At 43.1% G+C, this 26885-nt stretch overlaps 2 protein-coding genes across 4 annotated transcripts; both read right to left on the minus strand.

Moving 5' to 3' along the window:
* Positions 1–26: 26 nt before the first annotated feature.
* Positions 27–19757, minus strand: pacs2 (phosphofurin acidic cluster sorting protein 2). 2 transcript variants are annotated; one of them, XM_058057140.1, is made up of 25 exons: positions 19066–19757; positions 13176–13263; positions 12927–13016; positions 11024–11149; positions 10803–10962; positions 10667–10740; positions 10508–10588; positions 8893–8949; positions 8670–8827; positions 7501–7585; positions 7362–7421; positions 7159–7283; positions 5642–5774; positions 5476–5580; positions 5290–5396; positions 5061–5215; positions 4876–4986; positions 4608–4716; positions 4369–4411; positions 2877–2919; positions 2635–2746; positions 2235–2458; positions 2046–2159; positions 1045–1159; positions 27–936 (listed from the first exon to the last, which is right to left on the minus strand). In XM_058057140.1, exons 1-25 carry the CDS (start codon positions 19182–19184, stop codon positions 927–929), a joined length of 2604 nt encoding a protein of 867 aa, XP_057913123.1. In that variant the 5' UTR covers positions 19185–19757; the 3' UTR covers positions 27–926. The 2 variants fall into 2 exon arrangements, with proteins under 2 accessions (XP_057913123.1, XP_057913122.1); XM_058057139.1 differs by having other exon boundaries at positions 8893–8952.
* A 220-nt stretch (positions 19758–19977) lies between these two features.
* Positions 19978–25564, minus strand: srsf5a (serine and arginine rich splicing factor 5a). Of its 2 annotated transcripts, none has more exons than XM_058057143.1 (8): positions 25275–25564; positions 24399–24530; positions 24252–24322; positions 23626–23754; positions 23456–23525; positions 21112–21185; positions 20922–21026; positions 19978–20756 (listed from the first exon to the last, which is right to left on the minus strand). In XM_058057143.1, the coding sequence occupies exons 2-8, from the start codon at positions 24522–24524 to the stop codon at positions 20441–20443; spliced, it is 891 nt and encodes a 296-aa protein (XP_057913126.1). In that variant the 5' UTR covers positions 24525–24530; positions 25275–25564; the 3' UTR covers positions 19978–20440. The 2 variants fall into 2 exon arrangements, with proteins under 2 accessions (XP_057913126.1, XP_057913124.1); XM_058057141.1 differs by having other exon boundaries at positions 24399–24527; positions 25275–25552.
* Between the last annotated feature and the right edge of the window lie 1321 nt (positions 25565–26885).

Here is a 26885-nt window from a genome sequence, read left to right on the forward strand (position 1 = left end):
AGACATTTGCTGTCAAAAATGGCCGCTTGGGAGGCACAAAGCTTCCTTTTATTTATTTTTCCTTTATTCAGCATCTTAGTAGCAGTTTTGGCAATGGGACAAAAACGAATCACCTCACTACTATTTTCCATGGCAAAAGAAAAGACAGAACAAAGGTATTCCAAATCAGTGACAATGTCATGGACTAAACACGGAAGTGTGTTGACCGCTCAGTTCCCATAGCAACGTGAAGACTCAAAGCCCAATGGAGTTTTGAAGGATGAATACCAGATAGCGGAGCAGCGGGGCCTTAAACCGGAGCCCACTCTGGGGGAGGGGCTGGCAGTCCAGCGCCTGGCGGTGGGGGCCCGGCCCCAAGTGGATAGCGCTGAGATGCTACAACTAGTGTGTGGAGTGTTTGGATCTGGGACGTCTTTCCAAATGGACAGAACCCTTGCTGACCATCGGTTGCCAGACGCTCAAAGAGAGTGAAAAAGAATACGAGCGCTGGGAATTGGGGTATTAGCACGTGGGATTAGCAGTCTATTCCGCACACGGATGTTAAGCCAACTAGCGCAGCCGTCCCCGCTAAAGATGGCCAACAAAGCAAAGCAAACCTTCGACGTTTGTCTTTGAGGCTAACAAGTAACTCGTGTTGTGTGCTGTCTTGTTGTGCGCCACTTGGCTAAATGTTTCTTATTCTTAGCAAAAAGCTAAGCATTAGCATTAGCAAGACAAGAAGCTCATCTAATTATTATTATTATTATTATCATTATTATTATTATTGAGTCTATTGCACACAAGTGGAAAACACAAACAAATCCACTTTTCTTGGAGAGAAAATACTCTGCAAGTCTTCTTCCTTTTTTTGCAAAAATATATTCTTGAGTCACGTGTGCTTGAAATCAGGACGCCGCCCGCCCTCGATGGGCAGCTTCCTGTGGAGGTTATGGAAATCTTAGAAAAGCAAACAAGCAGAGCAAAGGTGTTAATATTCCGCTCAATTCAAAAAACAAAAACATGACAATGTCGACTTGTGCCGCTCGCGTTGCTTTTTCACTTTACAACGAGCCTTTTGTGTGCCCGAAGATCCCGATGGGGAAGTGTTTAACGTGCGAGGACCACTGCGCCGCCAGCTGGAAAAACTTGACGTCGTTCCACTCCGCCCCGTCAATCAACACTGGGAACAACAAAACAAACAAACACCACAACATCACACTTTGTTTGAGCCCTCGATAAATACCACTATTAACATGATTAGAGCATTCTAAACAGCAAGTAACACCCCTATAGTCACCTTTACACTCCTATTAGCCAATATAGTAGACATCATAAGAGAAAATAAGACATAAAAAACCTGTTTACCACCTTCTAAATACATTTTTAAACATGATTAGAGCCCTCTAGACATGATATAACACCCCTATAGTCACCTTTACACTCCTTTTAGCCAATATAGTAGACATCATAAGAGAAAATAAGACATAGAAAACCTGTTTACCACCTTCTAAATACACTTTTTAACATGATTAGAGCATTCTAAACAGGAAGTAACACCCCTATAGTCACCTTTACACTCCTATTACCAAATATAGTAGACATCATAAGAGAAAATAAGACATAAAAAAAACTGTTTATCACCTTCTAAATACACTTTTCAACATGATTAGAGCCCTCTAGACAGGAGGTAACACCCCTATAGTCACCTTTACATTCATATGACCCAATATAGTAAACATCATAAGAGAAAATAAGACATAAAAAACCTGTTTACCACCTTCTAAATACACTTTTTAACATGATTAGAGAATTCTAAACAGAAAATAACACCCCTATAGTCACCTTTAGACTCCCATTACCCAATATAGTAGACATCATATGAGCAAATAAGACATCAATAAGACTTGTGCTCATGTATGTTGTTGTAAATGTGTTCCAGTGTTGAACAGGAAGTGATGTTGTGGGAAAACATGGTGTGTTCTAAGACGGGCCAACAGAGTACGAAATCTCAGTGCTTCCTTTTGGTGAATGAGATCTGCTTCCTGTGATGAAAAAAGCCAAGTTACCTGTCAACATGGTTTGCTGGTGCTTGGCGGTGCAGATGAGGCGACTGATGCCGTCGATCACCTGACTCTTAGACTCCGCCTCCTTGTCTTTGCTCTTCTTTGGCAGGAACATGACTGGATGAAAGAACAGAACAACGCTGACTCCCGTGTCTTCTCTTCCACGCCACTGGTTGGCCTCGCTGGCCTCACCCTTTTTGTTCTTCTCCTTGGTCACCACCGTCATGGACATGGTGGGCTGGCCGCTGAACTCGGCGCCCCCCGCGGGCAGCCGGCTGACCTGCAGCGAGCGGAAATTGCACTTGAGCGTGTTTTTGCTGGAGGCGTCGCGCTTCTCCACGTCCTTCTTCTTCTCGCCGGGCGCCGCCCAGTAGTCCACTTGGAGACCCATCAGCTCCGTCTGACCTCCTCCACAGCTGAGAAACACACACAGGAAGTATCACCCTGTTTACGTAACACCTGAGCTCTTTTTAACGACCTTCTGCAAAAGCCCAATGTCAAAGATCCTCTATTGGATGTGAGCACTTTGCTGTTTTTCATAGCCTACAAAAAACACTGCTCAAAGATCCTCTATGTGACAGGAGCGTGTTACCTGTACGCACTGAAGCCGGTGTTGACAGACGGCGAGGAGGGTGGGGTGGGCGGCGCCTGAGGCGGTGTGGCGAGCGGGGAGGATCCCACCTGCGCCACGTCGTCCGAGTCTCCTGAGGGAGGAAAGGGAAGGTCTCGGCGTCAGGAGCCCAGTTGCTGTCGGTGCCAGTAGGGGGCGTCTACGAATAGCAAACACCAGGAAACGCAAGCTAGCTAGCAAGGATAGAAAAAAAGGCTTCTTGCCTGATGTTGCTGACAAAGACTCCACAATTCCCACTTTCACCACCTGCACAACAAAACAATCCATCACCTTTTACAGTACAAAATCATCAATGAGGACACGAGAATAAATGACGACCTGAGAACATGAGAAAAAAAACAATGAGTGAGGAAATGAGAATAAATGAGGACATACAAATAAAACAATGATAAGTGAGGACATGAGAATAAATGAGAACATGAGAATAAAACAATGATGAGTGAGGACATGAGAATAAATGGGGCATACAAATAAAACAATGAAAAGTGAGACATGAGAATAAAACAATAAGTGGAAACATGAGAATAAATGAGGACATGAGAATAAAAGAATGAGGAATGAGGACATGAGAATAAAAGAATGATGAATGAGGACATGAGAATGAGGACATGAGAATAAATGAGGACATGAGAATAAAACAATGATGAGTGAGGACATGAGAAAAAATGGGACATACAAATAAAACAATAAGTGAGACATGAGAATAAATTAGGGCAGGAGAAGAAAACAATGATGAACAAGGACATGAGACTAAAACAATAATGAATGAACCTATAATAATAAATAAGGAGAATACATCAATCAATGAGGACCTGCGAATAAAGGAATGAGGACTGAGGACATGAGAATAAATATGGACATGAGAATAAATATGGACATGAGAATAAAAGAATGATATGGATGAGGACATGACAATAAAACAATGCTATTAATCAGGGCATGAGAATAAAACAATGATGAACAAGGACATGAGAACAAATGAGGACATACAATGAAAACAATGAAAAGTGAGGACATGAGAATAAAACAATGATAAGTGGAAACATAAGAATAAATGAAGACGTGAGAATAAAAGAATGATGAATGAGGACATGAGAATAAATGAGGACATGAGAATAAAGAATGATGAATGAGGACATGAGAATAAAAGAATGATAATGAGGACCTGAGAATAAAAGGATGAATGAGGACATGAGAATAAATGAGGACATGAGAATAAAAGAATGATATGGATGAGGACATGACAATAAAACAATGCTATTAATCAGGACATGAGAATAAAAGAATGATGAATGAGGACCTGAGAATAAATGAGGAATGAGAATAAATGACAACATGAGAATGCAAGAATGATAAATGAGGACATGAGAATAAAAGTATAATATGGATGAGGACATGACAATAAAACAATGCTATCAATCAGGGCATGAGAATAAATGAATGATATGGATGAGGACATGACAATAAAACAATGCTATTAATCAGGACATGAGAATAAACGAATGATATGGATGAGGACATGACAATAAAACAATGCTATTAATCAGGACATGAGAATAAAAGAATGATGAATGAGGACCTGAGAATAAATGAGGACATGAGAATAAATGAGGACATGAGAATGAAAGAGTTATGAATGAGGACATGAGATTGAAAGAATGATGAATGAGGACATGAGAAGGAGCGGTCACTCACCCCAATGAACGGGATGAACTTCTGGCATGAGTCCTCATGGAGGCTGAGGAGAGGTGAGACATATACAAATCCCGATGGAGGAACAAACTGATTCCACGCAGAAAGATATACTAGCAATAACAATAATCCTAATATTATAATAATAATAATGGAGCTTTGGTAGAGCAATAGATGGTACATGCCATACGCTGTACTGAGAGTGGTAGCGAAGACGGCTTGGAAGTGGCTTTGCAACGTACCTCTTGTGTTTGTACGTCAGCATGGCCTCGGCGATGGGAAGCTGGTGGGCTCCGTTGGCCCCCAACAGGTACTGCCTCACCCTGGACACCACGTCTGGACTCTCCTGGGCTGCAACACATACATGTACATATGTACACGTTTCATCATATCACTTTTTTCAGACTTTTTTATGAGAATGTGTTCTAATAATGCCAATAATTGATTGGTGATTATCCATAAATATGCTTCCACAGCAGGTCAGCCTCCTACTGGGAGGAGCCTCCTCACCGACAGGAGGAGCTTGGGCTTTGTGAAAGAGGTCCTTCCACGCGGTATCCTGGAACAAAGAGTAGTATTTGTGGTCCACGGAGGCCAGGTACTTGGAGACAGGAAGTACACCTGCAAAGACAGGAAGTCACTCTGCGGTCCTCCTCCTTTGACCGGTATGAGGATTGAGGATGACACACACACACCAAGCGGGATGATGAGGAACCTCATGTATCCCAGCCAGTCGGGGGTCTTGTGGGTCAGGTGGTCCACAAAGAGGCGGAGCACGGCGCTCAGGTAACGCTGCGCTCCCGCCACTGCGATCTTGATGGGGACGGGCGTCTGGGAGTTGCAGTTACAGCTGAGGGAAACACAAGAACGTGTTTTATATCAAGTCAACGAGAAGGTGGTGAAATATAAGAAGCGCCAGCTTACAAGCGTTGGATGCGGGACACGATGGTGTTGAAAGCCGCTTGGACGTCAGCCGTGCTGCAGGTGCAGACCACGGGTAGGTGCTGGTTCTGGAGCGCGTCTGAAAGGTACTGTGATGGACAGAGGACAAGCAGATGTTTGCCTGAAAGCAGAAGACGGCGGACCAACAAAGTCGCTGGCGTTGCTGACCTGGCCCTGCCAGTCGGACGTGTTGATGAGGATGATGCTGTCAGGAAGCTGCTTGTCAGATACCAGGATGTGGTTCAGCTGGTCATACACCGTCTTTCTGGGGATCTACACGGACGCAAGTCCACTTAGAAACGGGGGCTTGGAGCTAAAGCCCGCGTCCACGTACCTGCGGGTGGCTGCGTGTGTCCAGAGCACGCTCATTGTCCAAGCTGTTGGCGCGCTCGTTCGGAGGTCTGCTGGGCTGGCGCTCTTTCAGGGACGTGCTGCGACCTCGCCTTCCTGCCATCTTAGGTTCCTGACTGCAAGAAAACACATTGGGTGCTCTTCAATGTCCCATACGGTACAGCATATACCGTACCTAATACACAGTATAATAGATGGTACATACCGTACCTAATAGATGGTACATACCGTACCTAATAGATGGTACATACCGTACCCAATAGATGGTACATACCGTACCCAATAGATGGTACATACCGTACCCAATAGATGGTACATACCGTACCTAATAGATGGTACATACCGTACCCAATAGATGGTACATACCGTACCCAATAGATGGTACATACCGTACCCAATAGATGGTACATACCGTACCTAATAGATGGTATAATAGATGGTACATACCATACCTAATAGATGGTATATATTGTACCTAATTGATGGTACATACCGTGCATAATAGATGGTACATACCGTGCCTAATAGATGGTATAATTGATGGTACATACCGTACCTAATAGATGGTATAATAGATGGTACATACCATACCTAATAGATGGTATATATTGTACCTAATTGATGGTACATACCGTACCTAATAGATGGTACATACCGTGCCTAATAGATGGTATATACCGTGCCTAAGAGATGGTATAATAGATGGTACATACCGTACCTAATAGATGGTACATACGGTATCTAATAGATGGTATAATAGATGGTACATACCATACCTAATAGATGGTACATACCGTACCTAGTAGATGGTACATACCCTACCTAATAGATCATATATACCGTACCTAATAGATGGTATAATAGATGGTACATAGCGTACCTAATAGAAGGTATAATAGATGGTACATACCGTACATAATAGATGGTACATACCGTACCTAATAGAAGGTATAAAAGATGGTACATACTGTACCTAATACACAGTATAATAGATGGTACATACCATACCTAATATATGGTATAGTAGATGGTACATACTGTACCTAATACACAGTATAATAGATGGTACATACCATACCTAATATATGGTATAGTAGATGGTACATACGATACCTAATAGATGGTTTAATAGATATGTAATAACACTACAGGGTGGTACATACAGTACCACATAGATACTATAATCAATGTATAGATGGTACATACCGTGCCTAATAGATGGTATATACCGTGCCTAATAGATGGTATAATAGATGGTACATACCGTACCTAATAGATGGTACATACGGTATCTAATAGATGGTATAATAGATGGTACATACCATACCTAATAGATACCATAATAGATGGTACATACGGTACCTATTAGATGGTATAATAGATGGTACATACCGTACCCAATAGATACTATAATAGATGGTACATACCGTACCTATTAGATGATATAATAGATATGTAATAACACCACAGGGTGGTACATATGGGATGGGACGTGTTCACCTGCTGGATGAAAGGATGAGAGACTCCGCCTTGGCCATCTTGCCACAAGGGGGCAGCGTGTCCACAAAGGTGTCCATGTTGTCCATCTCCAGCTCGGCGGTGGGCGTCACAGCCTCGGGATGCTCCTGCAGGACGACAAAAAGGCAAAAGACGGGAGTGGGACATCTGCCGGCGTTGCTGGACATGGCGCCTCGGTGACTCACGTAGGAGACGCTATCGGACACATCCTCGCCGACACCGCGTCTGCTTTTATCGGGCTCCGCCTACAACCGCAAGCAAAACATTTCACTTCTTCAATGGTTCCATAAGACACTTCCGTGAGAGTCCAATTGGACAGCTGACCGGACTGGCTGGTCCACGATGACCGCTGTGGATGCTCCCGATTTCTGTTTGGGAGCTGGACATAGACAAACCCTCGAAGTATGGCCTGCAATGTACAAATAAACAAGTATTTTTTACTACAGAAGCGTGTATTTATGTTATCACCTGAAACAAAGCTTAGACTTTGATTGGGGTGTTATTTCATTTCAACAAGGCTTTCTATGTCTTATTGTCTCTTATGATGTCTACTATATTGGCTAATAGGAGTGTAAACGTGACTATAGGGGTGTTATGTCATGTCTAGAGGGCTCTAATCATGTTAAAAAGCGTATTTAGAAGGTGATAAACAGTTTTTCTATGCCTTATTTTCTCTTGCGATGTCTACTATATTGGATACTTGGAGTGTAACGGTGACTATAGGGGTGTTATGTCATGTCAAGAGGGCTCTAATCATGTTAAAAAGCATATTTAGAAGGTGGTAAATAGTTTTCTATGCCTTATTTTCTCTTATGATGTCTACTATATTGGATACTAGGAGTGTAAATGTGACTATAGGGGTGTTATGTCATGTCTAGAGTGCTCTAATCATGTTAAAAGGCGTATTTAGAAGGTGGTAAACAGGTTTTCTATGTCTTTTTTTCTCTTATGATGTCTACTATATTGGATACTAGGAGGGTAAAAGTGACTATAGGGGTGTTATGTCATATCTAGAGGGCTCTAATCATGTTAAAAAGTGCATTTAGAAGGTGGTAAACAGGTTTTCTATGTCTTTTTTTCTCTTATGATGTCTACTATATTGGATACTAGGAGGGTAAAAGTGACTATAGGGGTGTTATGTCATGTCTAGAGGGCTCTAATCATGTTAAAAAGCGTATTTAGAAGGTGGTAAACAGGTTTTCTATGCCTTATTTTCTCTTATGATGTCTACTATATTGGATAATAGGAGGGTAAAGGTGACTATAGGGGTGTTATGTCATGTCTAGAGGTCTCTAATCATGTTAAAAAGCGTATTCCATTTCTAAATAAGGTGCATCCTTCATGGTGAACACGTTTTGTTACTTTTGTATGATGCTGATTATAAAGAGGATGTGATGATGCTACATTACAATACAAATGCTACATTTGGAAAGATGATGAAATGAAGCGTTTGAGTCCGTTGAGGGTTATATTTTTTGCTTTGAGGGACTGACTTGAGTTTGGGTTTGGGTGTGCTAAGTACGCTGTCCTCATCGTCGTCCACCTCCGGTCCACTGTTGCTGGCATTGTCGAAGTCCACACTGTCCAGGTCCAGATCCTCTTCCTCCACCTCAGGTGGAACCTCACCCGGATCCTGCTCAGAATCTAGAACCTTGTGTACAGTGTTTACATTGAGATTGGCTATGTAGGTTGGTTACAAAGTCACGTGTTTGTCACCTCATCAGACACTCGGAACCTCTTGAGAAGGGCCACCACTTTCTGCTTGAAGTTCTGCTGCTAAAAGACCAAACCATCACCATCACGGTTAGCTTAACTCTCAAGCATACACTCACATAGCTTTAGCTACAAGATCACATTCATTTTTAGCATTAGCCTTAGCTTCACTTTTAGCTATAATACGGTTAGCTTAACCGTCAAGCAAATACTCACATAGCTAAGAGCTACAAGCTCACATTCATCTTTAGCATTAGCCTTAGCTTCACTTTTAGCTGTAATACGGTTAGCTTAACCCTCAAGCAAACACTCACATAGCTTTAGCTACAAGCTCACATTCATCTTTAGCATTAGCCTTAGCTTCACTTTTAGCTATAATACGGTTAGCTTAACCTTCAAGCAAACACTCACATAGCTTTAGCTACAAGTTCACAATCATCTTTAGCATTAGCCTTAGCTTCACTTTTAGCTATAATACGGTTAGCTTAACCCTCAAGCAAACATTCACATAGCTTTAGCTACAAGTTAACAATCATCTGTAACATTAGCCTTAGCTTCACTTTTAGCTATAATATGGTTAGCTTAACCCTCAAGCAAACACTCACATAGCTAAGAGCTACAAGCTCACATTCATCTTTAGCATCAGCCTTAGATTCACTTTTAGCTATAATACGGTTAGCTTAAACCTAAAGCAAACACTCACATAGCTTTAGCTACAAGCTCACATTCATCTTTAGCATTAGCCTTAGCTTCACTTTTAGAGATAGTACAGCTAGCTTTAGCTTCAAGTTCACAGTCATCTTTAGTATTAGCTTTAGCTTCACTTTTAGATATACTACAGCTAGCTTTGGCTTCAAGTTCACAATCATCTTTAGTATTAGCTTTAGCTTCACTTTTAGCTATAGTATGGTTAGCTTTAGCTACAAGCTCACACACATCTTTAGTATTAGCTTTAGCTTAACTTTTAGCTATAATACAGTTAGCTTAACCCTCAAGCAAACACTCGCATAGCTTTAGCTACAAGCTCACAATCATCTTTAGCATTAGCTTTAGCTTCACTTTTAGCTATAGTACAGCTAGCTTTAGCTTCAAGTTCACAATCATCTTTAGTATTAGCTTTAGCTTCACTTTTAGCTATACTACAGCTAGCTTTAGCTTCAAGTTCACAATCATCTTTAGTATTAGCTTTAGCTTAACTTTTAGCTATAGTATGGTTAGCTTTAGCTACAAGCTCACACTCATCTTTAGCATTAGCCTTAGCTTCACTTTTAGCTATAGCTTTAATTTTAGCCTACATATTTGCCCCTCATCTTGAGCTTAATCTTTTGTTTAGCGTTAGCTAAACAAAATTTTAGCCTATAGTACATATTTAATATATTTGGCTGTCATCTTGAGTTAACTTTGAGTTAGCTTAAGCGCACCCCCTCCCTCCCCCCAACAATTGTTAGCTTTAGCATTAGATTTAGTGTTGACATTCTTCTAAATATTATGTGCAGTTTCAGCTTCAAGTTCACCTCTAGCGTGCTAACTTTTATCCTTAGCATTAGCATTAGCATTCTCCCTTGCCTGATCTTTACTTTCAGCTCCATCTTAACTGTGCATCAACATCTTAACTCACTCTGGTGATGGACGGCGTCCTGATGATGGACCTCCTCTGCTTCTTCGACTTGCGGACGTCATACTCGTCATCCTCCAGATCCTGGAGTGGATGAGTGGATGAGGATGAGTGACGAAGAAGAGAAAAGGAGGAGTGAAGTTTAGTATGAAGAAGACTGACCTGTGCTTGTACCGCATCATCGCTGGCTTCCTGGTCCGAGGAGAAGCTCTCGTACTCTTCCTCTGAGTAGTTATCTGGAGGACAAGACACGTGTAAGACATGCAAGATCTACAGGAGCATATCTGGACCAACTTACCGGGACCTTTGGTCGTCTGTCCTTGCAGGGCGGCGTCCTCGTGATCGATGGGCTGACTGGACAGCGAGAAGATCCAGATCTCTGCCACCTTGCCCAGTAGGTCCTTGTGGTCGCTGTAGAGAGGAAGAACCTGTCCTCCTTCAGTGGGGTGCTGCATCACCTGAGGACAATGAAGCGTGTGGACAAACTAGCGTACGTTGACGCAAAATACGGCGCCCTACCTCGGCCATGTCGATGGAGCCCGCCGCTAGCGTCTTGTAGCCCAGGATGGTTCGGTGCTTGTAGCGCTTTCGTCTCTGCAGGAGGATCTCCAGCTTGTTGCCTTCTCGTTTCAGGAAGTGTGGATACTACAAAGGAAGGACACGTCTGCACACGGGTGTACTGTATTGGGGCACACGCTCCGAGCAGCTCCTATACAATATCAAAGTGTCCCTCCTAAATGTCCGTTGCCTCGGCAACAAGGCTCTCATCCTGAATGAATACACCACAGAACATAAACTGGACTTCCTCTGTCTGACTCAAACCACACCAGAGGTCACATCCTGGATCTGGACTGTTTCACCGGTATCAAAACTCACAACCTCACCAGCCATAACCTCCATGTATTCTTTTCTCTTATGATGTCTACTATATTGGGTAACAGGAGTGTAAAGGTAACTATAGGGGTGTTATCTCATGTCTAGAGGGCTCTAATCATGTTAAAAGTGTATTTAGAAGGTGGTAAACAGGTTTTCTATGTCTTCTTTTCTCTTATGATGTCTACTATAGTGGCTAATAGGCGTGTAAAGGTGACTATAGGGGTGTTATTTCATGTCTAGAGGACTCTAATCATGTTAAAAAGTGTATTTAGAAGGTGGTAAACATCCATTTAATGTGTTGTTTGTCTTATTTTCTCTTATGATGTCTACTATATTGGCTAATATGAATGTAAAAGTGACTATAGGGGTGTTATTTCATGTCTAGAGGGCTCTAATCATGTTAAAAGTGTATTTAGAAGGTGGTAAACAGGTTTTCTATGTCTTCTTTTCTCTTATGATGTCTACTATAGTGGCTAATAGGCGTGTAAAGGTGACTATAGGGGTGTTATTTCATGTCTAGAGGACTCTAATCATGTTAAAAAGTGTATTTAGAAGGTGGTAAACATCCATTTAATGTGTTGTTTGTCTTATTTTCTCTTATGATGTCTACTATATTGGCTAATATGAATGTAAAAGTGACTATAGGGGTGTTATGTCATGTCTAGGGGGCTCTAATCATGTTAAAAAGTGTATTTAGAAGGTGGTAAACAGGTTTTCTATGTCTTATTCTCTCTTATGATGTCTACTATATTGGCTAATATGAGTGTAAATGTGACTATAGGGTTGTTATTTCATGTCTAGAGGGCTCTAATCATGTTAAAAGTGTATTTAGAAGGTGGTAAACAGGTTTTCTATGTCTTCTTTTCTCTTATGATGTCTACTATAGTGGCTAATAGGTGTGTAAAGGTGACTATAGGGGTGTTATTTCATGTCTAGAGGACTCTAATCATGTTAAAAAGTGTATTTAGAAGGTGGTAAACATCCATTTAATGTGTTGTTTGTCTTATTTTCTCTTATGATGTCTACTATATTGCTAATATGAGTGTAAATGTGACTATAGGGTTGTTATTTCATGTCTAGAAAGCTCTAATCATGTTAAAAGGTGTATTTAGAAGGTGGTAAACAGGTTTTCTATGTCTAATGATGTCTACTATATTGGCTAATAGGAGTGTAAAGGTGACTATAGGGGTGTTATTTCATGTCTAGAGAGCTCTAATCATGTTAAAAAGTGTATTTAGAAGGTGGTAAACATCCATTTAATGTGTTGTTTGTCTTATTTTCTCTTATGGTGTCTACTATATTGGGTAAAAGGAATGTAAAGGTAACTATAGGGGTGTTATTTCATGTCTCAAGGGCTCTAATCATGCTAAGAAGCGTATTTCGAAGGTGGTAAACAGGTTGTGTAAGCAAAACATTCCCTTGATAAATAAGGAATCCTACTTGATAGAAAATCCCTTATGATGGTGGGGTCTGGGTCCGGGCATAAAAGAGGGTTTATTGTACGGTATATACAGTCTATACAGCTTATGTGGACAGAGTGTTTTACCTGAAGTGAAAAGTTGAGGGCCAGATCCGTCTCCACGAACCCACTGGGTGGCAACACAATCTCATGGGATCGCAGAACGCGCTTGGAACCCTGTGAGAGCACGCACACACACACCCATAAAATTGTTTACTGATGCATTTTGACTGTAAAAGTGAAAACTGTAAATGTAAATGAATAAATAATCCTAATGATATTAATAATGGTCAAATAAATGGATCATAGTGATAGTATGCCAATGTGCACTGCTACCTGTATTTTGACGGCGATGACAACAGAGATGAGTTCTTTGTCGAGTTCTCTCGTCACCACCAACTTCTTCAAAGTCAAACTACACAACCTGCAGCCACACACAAAGACACAATGTTGGAAAAACACACAACGGGCCACGCCCCCAAGTTCACATGGCCATGAACATCAAAGTCATAACACTGTTAGGACAAAGTCAGAAGAAATCATTGGAGGTATTAAAGGTACACACCATCCATTTCAAAGTATGAAATCAGAGGAAAGCATGTGCAGACGTTAAAGCACTTGCAGTACATAAATGTACCACTGGAGGGCACTCAAACATTAAATTTTAATATTCTTTGAGAAGCTACAGAATAATCGAAGAAATACTGGGAACAGGTCTACAAGTCAACAGCTCCATTAATGATTAAATATGATTTATATATTGGTTATTACAAAAGATACTACATACATTCACATGCCAAAAACTATAATATATACATATAAATATTCATCCAATATGGAGGGAAAAAACTGGCACAAAACGTGACATCATACATGATCAAAGTCACGGCGGTCTTTGCTTTTTCTTTGGCTTTTTGTGGCTCTTTGGCCACACTCATGACCAAATTAAATTCACCTCTTTTTTGTTACAAATATGACGGGGGGCTCTGTCATTGGTTTTTAGGGAAAACACCACTCAAAGATCCTCTATATCACGGGAGGGCTTTGTCATTGGGTTTAAGGATAACACCACTCAAAGATCCTCTATATGACGGGAGGGCTGTGTCATTGTGTTGAAAGATAACACTACTCAAAGATCCTCTACGTAACGGGATGGTTTTGTCATTGGGTTTAAGGATAACACCACTCAAAGATCATCTATATGACAGGAGGGCTTCGTCGTTGGGTTTAAGGACAACACCACTCAAAGATCCTCTATTTGACGGGAGGGCTTTGTCATTGAGTTTAAGGATAACACCACTCAAAGATCCTCTATATGACGGGAGGGCTGTGTCATTGTATTGAAGGATAACACCACTCAAAGATCCTCTACGTAACGGGAGGGCTTCGTCATTGGGTTTAAGGATACCACTCAAAGATCCTCTATATGACAGGAGGGCTTTGTCATTGGGTTTAAGGATACCACTCAAAGATCCTCTATATGACAGGAGGGCTTCGTCATTGGGTTTAAGGATAACGCCGGCCAAAGATCCTTTATAAGACACGTCTTTAAGTAAACAGCAGTCAAAGATCCTCTATACAGTGGAAGGGCTTTGTTGTTGTTTTTAAGGAAAACAGCATTCAAAGATCCTCTATATACAGCGGAAGGGCTTTGTTGTTGTTTTTAAGGAAAACAGCATTCAAAGATCCTCTATACAGTTGAAGGGCTTTGTTGTTGTTTTTAAGGAAAACAGCATTCAAAGATCCTCTATATACAGCGGAAGGGCTTTGTTGTTGTTTTTAAGGAAAACAGCATTCAAAGATCCTCTATACAGTTGAGGGGCTTTGTTGTTGTTTTTAAGGACACACCAGTCAAAGATCCTCTATATAACAGGATGTGAAGCTGTGAGAGAGAGTAAGGTGTAAAAGGTGAAGAGCTCCGGCGTGTGCGAGCGAGAGACAAACAAAGATCATTGTGGGGTGAAGAGGACAGAAGGTGACAATGCGAGGAGGCCCCATGAAGGCGCCATTGTGTTGGTGCCATGACAAAGGGCGTCTTTGTGGTTGCGGTGCTGCTCGCTGGTGGGACGGGGCTGCAAAGGCGTACGGACTTCAGTATCGTCTCTTTGTTGGGAATCCACTGGGTTAATCTCCTCTAAAAGCTATTTTTAATAAAACGCTGCCACATTTCTAAGAGGATCTGCGCCGGTGACCCATTTCTGCCGGACTGGCGGCACGACTCGGTGTGTCATAGACTCCAGCTACTTTTAGCTTGCTAGCAAACATGGGTAGCGGCAAAAGCATCTTTTTGGGGTCCTGGTCACATGGTACTGGTCGCTAGGTAGAATATGTCGTGGTTAGTTTTGGCTGGGTCAAAACAGTTGCCGTGATTTCTTTTGCAGGTGATGTGATACCGGTTGCTAGGCAGAACCTTGTGAATTGTTGAAAATGATTGACACTTGTTGCTAGGCAGAACACATTTGGATTTGAACCCCCAACAAATATCATCTTATATCCTTTTTATTGAGTATATCAAAGGATTCCTGGAATAATTGAAGTAGCTCAGTCAGCCCTACCATGTATGCTAACATGATAGCGCTAATGCTTTATGTAATGAAAAGGGAGGGGTTTGATGTAAAGGGGGCGGGGTCAGGAAGGCGGGAGTGAGGCGATGCTAACCCATGCTAATCTGTCTGTGCTCAACTGCTCCGTTTCCTCTGCAGCAAGAGTTCACCATCCATTCATTCATTTTCTACTGCTTATCCTCACGAGGGTCGCGGGGGGATGCTGGAGCCTATCCCAGCTGTCTACGCTAATTAACCTAGCATGTTTTTGGAATGTGGGAGGAAACCGGAGTACCCGGAAAAAAACCCATGCATGCATGGGGAGAACATGCAAACTCCACACAGAGATGGCCGAGGGTGGAATTGAACTCGGGTGTCCTAGCTGTGAGGTCTACGCGCTAAGCACTCGATTAACGTGCACCTAGAAAGAAGTTCATTCATTCATTCATTTTCTACCGTTTATCCTCACGAGGGTCGCCGGGTATGCTGGAGCCTATCCCAGCTGTCTTGGGACGAGAGGCGGGGTACACCCTGGACTGGTGGCCAGCCAATCACAGGGCACATATAGACAAACAACCATTCACACTCACATTCATACCTATGGACAATTTGGAGTGGCTAATTAACCTAGCATGTTTTTGGAATGTGGGAGGAAACCGGAGTACCCGGAGAAAACCCACGCATGCACGGGGAGAACATGCAAACTCCACACAGAGATGGCCGAGGGTGGAATTGAACTCGGGTCTCCTCGCTGCGAGGTCTGCGCACTAACCACTCGACCAACATGCAACGAGAAAGAAGTTCATTCATTCATTTTCTACCGCTTGTCCTCACAAGGGTATGCTAGAGCCTATCCCAGCTGTGTTGGGGCGAGAGGCGGGGTACACCCTGGACTGGTGGCCAGCCAATCACAGGGCACATATAGACAAACAACCATTCACACTCACATTCATACCTATGGACAATTTGGAGTGGCTAATTAACCTAGCAATGTGGGGAGAACATGCAAACTCCACACAGACATAGCCAAGAGTGGGATTGAACTCGGGTCACCAAGCTGTAAGGTCTGCGTGCAAACCACTTGTCCACCGTGCACTAAGCTCTGAATGTGAGAAGTGAGTGGAATGATAGAGATGTATACTAGCACTGTAAGTAGAAGCAGCCATGCAATCTGCAACATAACAGACAGGGGGTGCTAAAAACACAGAACAGGACTTGTGTATTATTATGACGGAAATTGCATTTATTTCTTCTTATTCTCTTCTAAATCTCCTATTATCTTTTTACTGATTACGTTCATTAGGACACTTTAGCAGAGTTTCTCTTGCCAGCTCAGTAGACCAAACCAGGCTTGACGCTAGCTCCCATTCCAGGGTCATACAAGGCCAACTGTGACGTAATATGATGACATATTCAAGATGAAGTGCTATTATTTTATTCTGCTTTGCTGCTACTGTGGAGCATAATTGCATTTTTATCACAAAGGGGATTTTTTAATTGTGTGGCATTGAACCCAATTCAATACCCAATTTGTGTGTGTGTGTGTGTGTGTGTGTGTGTGTGTGTGATTCTGTCCTCCAGGACTTTGCTGCATCAGCAAGTCGGTCTTACATAATCATTTGGATCCACACATCCACAACACGTCTGTTTTAGCATAGTAGCTAATGTGTGCAGCTAATGCTAGTATATGTAGCTAACATTCAGGAGATTTCCCACAGCGAGGATTCCGGGGATTTGGGACCTCAAGGAGAAGAGCCTCAGAACAAAGAGAAGCTCACGCCGCCGCCTTCTCCTCCGTCCTACTCTACATTCTCACGGCGTGAGCATCCCGGCCGTCCGATGGTGGTGAATGGGGGGACGGTGGGACGGCACAAAGGACAAGTGTCTCACACGTCCACACTCAGGCCCAGCAGGCCCAAATATGTACGATGGCCGCTAGCTCTGTTTGCATGCAAAGCAGGGGCGGCGGTAGCCGTGCCCCAGGAGACGGCGGTATTATATGTAATACAGAGCATCCATTTCATTACCAATAGGCTAGCTTACATTTAGTTATATAGATTTGGAATAGTTTGACTTTATATTGGGAAAATACAACAATATTTATATATACGATTAGAAAGGAATATTCAGTAGAAAAGTATTTTCTACAATATTTAAGTATACATGATACTTATGTATCATTAGGGGTGTCAAAAATAGCCCATTAATCAATTTATTTCATTAATCGGATTAACATTTTCAGCGAAATTAACGCATGTCAAGACACTACTCCGTCATGCCGGCAGATGGCGGCAGAGTGCTACTGAGCCGAACACACCAACAACAGCTGTGTTTAATGCCAACCATGTCACAGGAAGCATCGCCATTCGCCAACGTCTCCAGACGCATTCGCGGACACTCGTAAATGTCTTAAGGACATTCTCGTCACTCCCGAACCTAACTCTTACTGTCGAAGAACAACGCGATGCATTTAAGTATGCTCGAAAATCCCAGAAAATACAGGCCCACTTAAATGTCGTGGTGTCTTTGAACGCAACTCTTCCTGGCTCGTGATGGCACCGTTACAGTTAAGACAAATACATTTTACATTTGCTGTTAATACACACAGTACACATATCGTACACATATAGTACCTTTAGAATAAGTCATGGTGTCCTCATAACATAGAGGAGAAACAGGCACAGATAGTGAGCAAATGGTGATTAATCGTGATTAATTCTGTAATTCACTTGTCACTTGACGGCCCCATTGCTATGTAATATGGACTCGTTTTTTAAATTTAATATTAATTATACGGCATATATAATCTTTTGCAAAGATTGACTTTAAAGTTTAAAAGTTTTTACATGTACTTTTTTTTTACAATATTTTTGGAAGTATTTTACAAATATTGACACATTTACAGTAGAGAAAGATATTTTTGCAACATGTTTTACAAATTGATTTTATTTAAAGTAGAAAGAGTGTTGCTGTTTTGCCAAAATACTACTATATAGAAATATGTTTTGTTGATATACATTTGTATATATTTTACCTTATGATTAAAATATCATATTCTAGAAAGGTAATTTACAGTACAAAAAATATACCATCTTTTATGAAAATGTATATGTTCGATACTATATCTATTTTACAAAAGACATACTATATTTCATAATATTGATATCCAAAAATAAATTCAGCAAAGATTTACTTTTTTCGATTTGTAGTTACTATTATATAAAAATATTGAACAAAGATGAAAACATTTATATATGCTATTATTGTAATCTTTTTGAGTTTATTAGAGTAGAAAATGTGTATCTAATATATATATAAAGATGTATTTGGATACAAGGATTTGTATTTGCGTTTGTTTTTCAGGGTGAAATTATTAATGGAGTTTGTTTATATATATATATATATATATATACATATACTGTACATATAAAGGTTAATAATGAAAGTAGATGGCAGGTGTGCTACATTGTGGTGGTCTATGATGGTACTGACACTACATGGTACTGCATATATGATTTCAGTCATGTCATCTTATATTATTGATCCAAATCAAAGGTGGTGGTGACGGCATAGGTGGTGGTAGGACACACACACGCACACGCTTGGACGTCGTCGTAAAGCAGCAGGCTACCGGATGGCCGCCACGGTGCTTGAATGTAAAAGGCTGCATAGAAGTGTCTTACCTCGGGATGCAGTTCGGGGAGGATCCGTCTATCTCCCAGGTTGCGAACAAGTTCATCGGCACCGGTCTGTTGACACTCCCGCTGCCGGGAAAGCTCAGCCGGCCACTTCTCTCCGCCATGGTGCCGGTGGGGGGGCGAGCGCGAGGGCGAGCGAAGCGGGCGTGTTCGTCAGGAGACCGGCAGCTAATCCCCGGGTCACGCTAGTGCGGCCGCCGAGGGTGAGCGGCGCCTCCCCGCCGTCGGAGGCGCAGTGGCAGCCGGTGAGGAGCGACTGGCCGCCGGGCTTCTTGTGCCCACCACGCCGCTACAGAGTCCCGCCTTTGAGGGGCGGAGCTGCAAAACACTTAAAATATAAGTATATTAAATGTTTCTTTCATGACATGTATATGCATATTTATATTGCAATTCTCCAAACAAAAGCAATGAATAAAAGATAATCAAACGTAAACGTTGCTTCCTCACCTGCTTTGTTGTCAATGACGTCATAATCTTTTGTCCCAATGCCTTATGAACGTTGACCTTTGAACCATTCAGGTGCGGAAGCGAGCGGCTCAGGTTACAAACGTTTGTTTTTATATCCTAGTTAGACATTTCACATCTCTACATGGCTAATCTACATAAACTATTCCTACTCTTAAACCATACGCAGTACCAGTGGCACATTACCGCCCCCAAGTGGAGGACAGTGGAAATATCACATTCCTTTCGACAATAACGTTCATTGATCGTTGAACGCTGAAAGCAGCGACTTTCAAGGAGTGACATAATCGTAGCTAATAAAATAGTTGAGCTTTTAGATGCTTACCACGTTAAGCCTTTTTTCAGCCTTGAAATGATGAATTTACTACCAAGCTATCTCATCAACATTTATTTCAAAAGATAGTCACGTTTCGATACACGTCGAGAAACAGGTTTTGCAGTGAGCGTTTAATGACAATCAGCTGCTGAAATGGACAAAATCATGACAAATCTTGTTCTAACATGGAGAGGGGGGGTTGGGTGAGGGCAGTGAATGCAGCACGAGGTGCACAGAGGGAGCCTGTCCTAATCGATTGGGCGGCGCCAACACTAAACAGCCGGGAAGTAACCGGACCGGGGTCACGGGTACGGACCCGGCCGATCCTCTCTTGATGCCATAATGATGGACTTGTGAATTTGGAAGCTTTGAGGACACAAAAAACATCTGAACTTTAATTCAGCAAAACATTTAAACTAAGGATTAGAAAAATAAAAAGATTAAAAGAACGGGCGTGACAGGAAGCTCCGCAAGAGTGTCAGATGACCACGTGGCGGAGCAAGAGAGAGAGAGAGAGAGAGAGACAGAGGTAGAGAGAGAGAGAGAGAGAGAGAGAGAGAGAGAAAGAGGCATTCCATCTCAGTGTTTGCTCTCGGCAGAGGCTGAGCGGGAACGGGAGCGAGAGCGGGACTGGTTGTTCTGCACGGGGGCCGGCGAACGGGAGTGAGATCGAGAGCGGGAGCGGGATTTGGACCTGGATCGGGATTTGGACCTGGACTTGGAGCGCGACGGAGACCTGTCGCCTGCCTTGCCCCCGCCCGACGACGCCTTCTTCTCCGGGGTACGACTGGGCGTTCGGGAACGGCTGCGGCTCCGGGAGCGGTTCCGGCTCCGGGAGCGGCTGCGGGAGTAGCTGCGGGAACGGGAGCGGGAGCGAGACCTGCTCCTGCTGCGACTGTTGGGAGAAGAGTTGCGATTGCTCTGTTAGCTTGGCAGACGGAAAGGTACGTTCAGAAAAGTGGGAAATGTGAGACCTCAGACGGGGGAAAAGTGGCTTGTGAGAAGTTGTGGCATCTACGTCCACTTCAAGACTAGAACATCAAGGATGACCAAGACTCACCCTCTGCTGTCCTCAAAGATCTTGATCTTGCGTCCGTTTAGCTCGGTTCCATCCAGCTTGGAGATGGCGTTCTTCATATCGCTTCGGGAAGCAAATTCGACAACCCTGCCGCCAAAAGGCAGAGGAGGTCAGACAGACGCCCCCCAAAAACAATAAAAAAAACCCAAAGCTGGAAGATGGGACTGCTCACCCTTCGTTTTTGGTGGGTCTGTGAGCATCAACAAAGGTCACCTCACCTGCTTTTCTCATCAGGTCTTTCAGGTCCTGCATGAAAGCATTAGTTAGAACAATAGCACAGCCACACGTCGCTAGGGTGACGCTTTTTTTTTTTTTTTACTTCACACACCTGGAAGGAGAGAACTGAGCAGACAGCAAGCACGCTAGTGTACTGATGACTAAGTAAGCGTTAAAGTGCTCATGACACCAAAACACGGCAATCTTATTTTTTTCTGTGGAAAAATGGCACAGAAAGGCGTATTTCCTATGTTAGAGGTGCGCTTGAAAACCGTCTTTCTGGATCTGGAGCAGTGCGCCCAAGTCACGTCACGCCCAGGACGTCCCCTTCGCTGTTGTAAATGCATCCATGTTGTGCTGGAGCTTTGTCGAATTTCTGTTACTTATACATTTTTAGATATTACGCTTCAGCGTTGAGTGACAAGAGTCAGTGCGTTCACCTTTCCAAAAGACCCAATCCGACGCGAAAAATGGGCCAGGTGAATAATACAGTATTTCGTAGTTTATCTTTGACAGCAGTACGGGAAAAAAAACATTTGAAGTTAATTTTTATTAGCGTTTATGGTGTCTTGAGCACTTTAAAGTGGTAGCAAACTAAAAGACTTGATGTTTTATGAACAAGCTACATTCCCTGTGCCCCTTTCCACTGCATGGTACCCTCTCAGCCACACACATCATTTGATTGACGGTTCCATTGATAAGATCAATCAGCTTCGGACACGGCAGTATTTTAAAGGGTCACTGACATGATTTATCAACTTTGCTTAAATATATATTGTACATATTCTCTTCTACGTTGTCAGATTTTTGAAAGCCGAGGGTAAATTAGCAAAAATTATAATTGATGGCACCACCCGAAGACCAACTAGCTCTCACAATGCCAAAACGTAGCGTTGCTGCTGGATGTTCACGGTATCCCAGTCTCACTGTAAGACGTATTCCGCCAGTACACGTGAGAGAGAGACTAAAAGAATAACGACCACCATGTCAAGATGGCCCAAGAGTTTGTCTTTTAAACACTACTCCACGACAACAAGGCTCCAAAGCATTATACATGTACTATTAACATCTTTTGACAACGACATGTCTACTGTGGGTGGCAGTCAACATGGCCGACATGTTGCTGGTTTAAAAGAATCGAAGGATAGGCAACACCGTAGTCATTTACACTTACCATTCTGTTTTTCGAAGGCGACCAATCATCTCCGTGTCCTAAGGTTCAAGTCCATGCTCTGCAAGTTCTCCATTTATTCCTCAAATATTGGCTGAAATCTTGGCTAAGTCCAGCAAGAGCTAGTTTGTCATGGCTGGTGCCATGAACTATAAATGTATTATTTAATTACAAACGATAAGCAAAGACGGTGAATCTTGTCAGGGACTCTTAAAACTCGAGTAGAGCCAAGATGGTACCTTGCAGTGGGGAAAAAAATGCTCTAATGCGCATGTAAATGTAGAAAAGTGTAATTTCCTCTGAGGCTCTGAAGAAGAGTGACAGGCCTAGGCTGTGATGTGCATCTGCGTGTGTCATCCCTACGTGTCCTGTGCACCCCCTTAAGCAGCCCACCCGCTCCAAAACACATGAGTTGTAATTGCTACTTACCGTGTCCATTACCAGGAAGACATTAGCATAGCGCCACGTGTCCAAATAGCAAATGGGAACCAACGCAGTGTTAAGAAGCCCTCGAGAAACGACCTCGGCCTTGACCCGGCATCCGGCCTCCACAAGTAAGGGACCACCAGAGAGCAAGTAGGAGGAGGGGTGTGCGCCCAACTCAACACCCCGCCCCAGCTCCGTCAGCAACAGAAAAAGACCCAAAGGGGATGTGGGGGGGAGAGTGCGAGGGCCCGCCAGATTTGAGAGGGCGTTACAGCAGTCGGGGATGCCAGCCCACAGAACCTCCAGACCGGCTACGGACCTCCTAAGGCTACCGTATCCTGCGCTAGACCACTTTCGCCCGCTACCAGGGCCCAGCCAAGACTTTAGACCGGCGGCAACTGCGTGTAAGGAGAGGCACCAAATGGACACTATTCAGAAAACAACCAGGAGAGGGCGCTGCACACTTGTGACCCCTCCATGGAGGGTGTGCATTCGCTTCTTGACACAAGGAAAGCATACAGTGCTTGAAGTTAAGATGATCCACCCACAGCAGTTACACATGTGGGTTGGTGGCCATTTAGCTAATGAGACCCATATTGACATGGGTCCATCAATAAATACTGATTATTTCAATTTACACACTTTACCATGTCTAACAATGGAGTGCTTTATTTAACAGGCTAGAAAGGCTGAGGTGTCCTACCTGCCAGCTGATGCGGGAAGACAGGTTCTCAACAATCAGCCTGTGGTCCGTGCGCACAGGGGGCCCGTACCTATTAAAAAAAACACAAAACAAAACAAAGTCATCTACCAGATGTATCAGGACATAGAGTGATGTCTCACGACCCATCTAGTAGAGCCGCATTTTCCTACCTGGAACCACTGCTGCGAGATTGACGATAGCCGCTAAAGCGGCCCATCCCAGAGCTGCCGCCGCCCCCGCCGCCTCCTCCTCCTCCGCCTCCCCTTCCTCTCCTGGAGCGAGCGTGTTCGATGGTAACTCTGCACCCAAGAGTCCACGTGAGCGCCAGATAAAATTAAACAGCAATAACAGAGAAACATTTTGTGCAGAAAAATGAAAGGGTGCAAGGATGTTGAGGGACTGCCTCGGCTGACACGTCTCTTGTGTGGAAGTTGGCAACAGTACCTCTGGATTGGCAGACCAGGGTGGCGGTTCCACTAAGTCGGACCTCGGCTACAGGAAGTGTAATGTGGTTTTGGTTCTGTTGGCGGAACACTGGACCAGCTCTACACCTTCGCAAGGGGACTGCCGAGGAGTGTAGAGCTGGTCCACAGTTCCAAAACCAGGACAAAAACCTAGCTGTTCCTCCTGTATCCGAGATTGATCTGGTGGGTCCTCCTCTCCAGAACCCCCGAATAGACCTTACCAGGAGGACTGGAGAGTGTGATCACCATAGTTCGAACACACCACCACCCTGGCCGCTGATTTTACCATTTTTGCTGCACCCCCCGGTCTTGTGTGTCTGTGTATATCTCACCTCTCGCTACACAACTCTTTGCCATTCAATTCGTACACGGCGTCATCTGCATCCCTGTGGTCATCAAACTCCTGAAAGATAAAAATAATATTTGAGGTGAGATGCTAAAAATCCTCAGACAGGCACAAATAGTCGAGCCACACTGACCACAAAACCAAATCCGTTCTTCAAGTTGATTTCACGGATCCGTCCGAAGCCCTTGAAAAACTTCTCCACATCCCTCTCTCTGGCGTGGGGGCTCAGGCGGCCGATGAAAACCCGACTGCCGCTCATTGTCTGCTGGGACCAGATGTGACAGAATTAGGGGACACACATACACACACGATGACCACTGAGCTACAATAAAAACCTACCAGCAAACAAGAGCTAAATAGTCATTAGATTTAAGTTAATAACCAACTGGAGAAAGTATACCCATTTCAAGCGGCGGTATTGTTTCACTAGGTGTACTCAACATTGCTTTCAGAGTGGAAATGAGTCAATTTGAAGACACATCTGGATAGACCGGTTTGACTGTTTTAACACAACAATGTTCGACTTTTCATTCATCTTGATTATTGCTGCCCAATGCAGCACATGTTTAATGGCAACTTAAACACTTCACCACGCTTGCTTCTCAATATCAAAGTGAGCTGTGATTTCATTTGACTGGACGATTACAATAGAAAGCATTCGAAGGGGCCTACTACTACTACTACTACTACTAGCATTAGCTCATCCTTAACCCCGACGACGTGACGGCGATTTCAGATTGTTCAAGTAAAAAACAAGCACATGTCGGACACGATGTGTATTAACAATTCCGGAACAATAACCATGTGGAGATAATAGCAAATCAAACAACTCGACTTTCTCATTTAGGACTGCATGTCGCGCCTAGCTTACCACGATGTCGACTTTCATTAGCCGCAGTAAGCTAGCAGTGCTACACGTAAAACTACGCTATTTGAGTAAAATTCCGATTCAAGTTCACCAATATGTGGTTATTCGGGGTACTAAGACACATAACAGTCGGCTACTTACCTTGGTCTACCCTAGTTGAGTTCGGGGCGAGAGTCGATTCGATTGTTGCGTCCTGCTGCTAACCTCACCGTCGACCGACTGATTCAAAATGGCGACCAGGAGCTAAAAGTATCCGGTAGGGGACGCGCTTTGGCAGCAGGTTGCCAGATAGGATATCCTCTTGATGACTTTGTCTTCGCAAACTATCGGATGTTCGTCACCGTTGCTCCCCTTTCGATTACAGGAATTGTAACAATTAAACTATTTTTGAAACGTTTAATATAACTGTAGTTGTCCAGATTAAAAGTGGTTTACTGTATGAAAACGATTAGAGCCTAAAGGAACGTTTCAAAGCGTATACGCATGTACAGGCGGGTACGTGCCAGAGTCTGGCAACGTCTGTTTGAACACAAGCCTACTTACGACTTGTCGTAAAGTTGCAATTGAACACTGTATTAGTACTTGTCTCTTTATTCCAGTACTAGGTCATCATTTGGGTAGGAAAGGGAAATACAAGACGACAAAGGACGCTAGAAAAAAATACTTGTCTCAGTGTACTTTGTAGAAAGTGACATAATGGCCATGGTGAAACATACTGGACAAAGTGTACTGTCTCTGCTGAAAAGACGATAAATCAACTTTTAAGTTCCTTCCTGAGAAAGAGTCCTTGCAGGGATGGACCTAACGTAAATAAAAAAAACACAATTAAACAAATAATCATTGAAAAAAGATTGTCTAAGCCAAACAAAACGCGAAATGAAGCAAGCAGTGTGTAAACATTGGCTGTTCACGCCTGCAACCAAGTGGATTTGGTTTGAAAGGGAGAGAAAATGCAAGCATTGGTCAGTTTACCTGTCAATCATGAAAGCAGCACCACTGATTGGTTGTGATGTCACTCAGTGTGAGTCTACAGCAGGGGTGTCCAAAGTGCGGCCACACGGCACATTCGACAAATATCATTTATCAAGTAAACGTTTTTTAAATAGGAGTAATAATTCAAGAATAAAGTCAAAATATTACGAAATAAACATTGTCGTCTCACAAGTTGTCATTTTACAAGAATCACATGGTAATATTATGAGGAAAAAATAACATAATTTTAGTAGCATTCAGTATATGTTATTGTTTGTATTGTTTGGTTGGCTGCACGGCGGATGAGTGGTTAGCGTGCAGGCCACACAGCTAGGAGATCCTAGTTCTACTCTTGGCCATCTCTGTGTGGAGTTTGCATGTTCTCCCCGTGCATGCGTGGGTTTTCTCCGGGTACTCCGGTTTCCTCCCACATTCCAAAAACATGCTAGGTTAATTGGTGACTCCAAATTGTCCATAGGTATGAATGTGAGTGTGAATGGTTGTTTGTCTATATGTGCCCTGTGATTGGCTGGCCACCAGTCCAGGGTGTACCCCGCCTCTTGCCCGAAGAAAGCTGGGATAGGCTCCAGCACCCTCACGACCCTCGTGAGGATAAGTGGAAAATTTAAGAGGAAGATTTTGCCCCAAAATGCGGAAATAGTTGAATAAACATTTAAAAAAACAAACAAAAAAAAACAAACAGCTGTCATTTTCCAAGTATAAAGTCAAAATATGAATGGAAAAAGTCATATTCTAAGAACAAAAAAAGGAGGAAAAATA

The sequence above is a fragment of the Doryrhamphus excisus genome, chromosome 19 (assembly GCF_030265055.1).
Source record: "Doryrhamphus excisus isolate RoL2022-K1 chromosome 19, RoL_Dexc_1.0, whole genome shotgun sequence".
NCBI classification, from domain to species: domain Eukaryota; kingdom Metazoa; phylum Chordata; class Actinopteri; order Syngnathiformes; family Syngnathidae; genus Doryrhamphus; species Doryrhamphus excisus.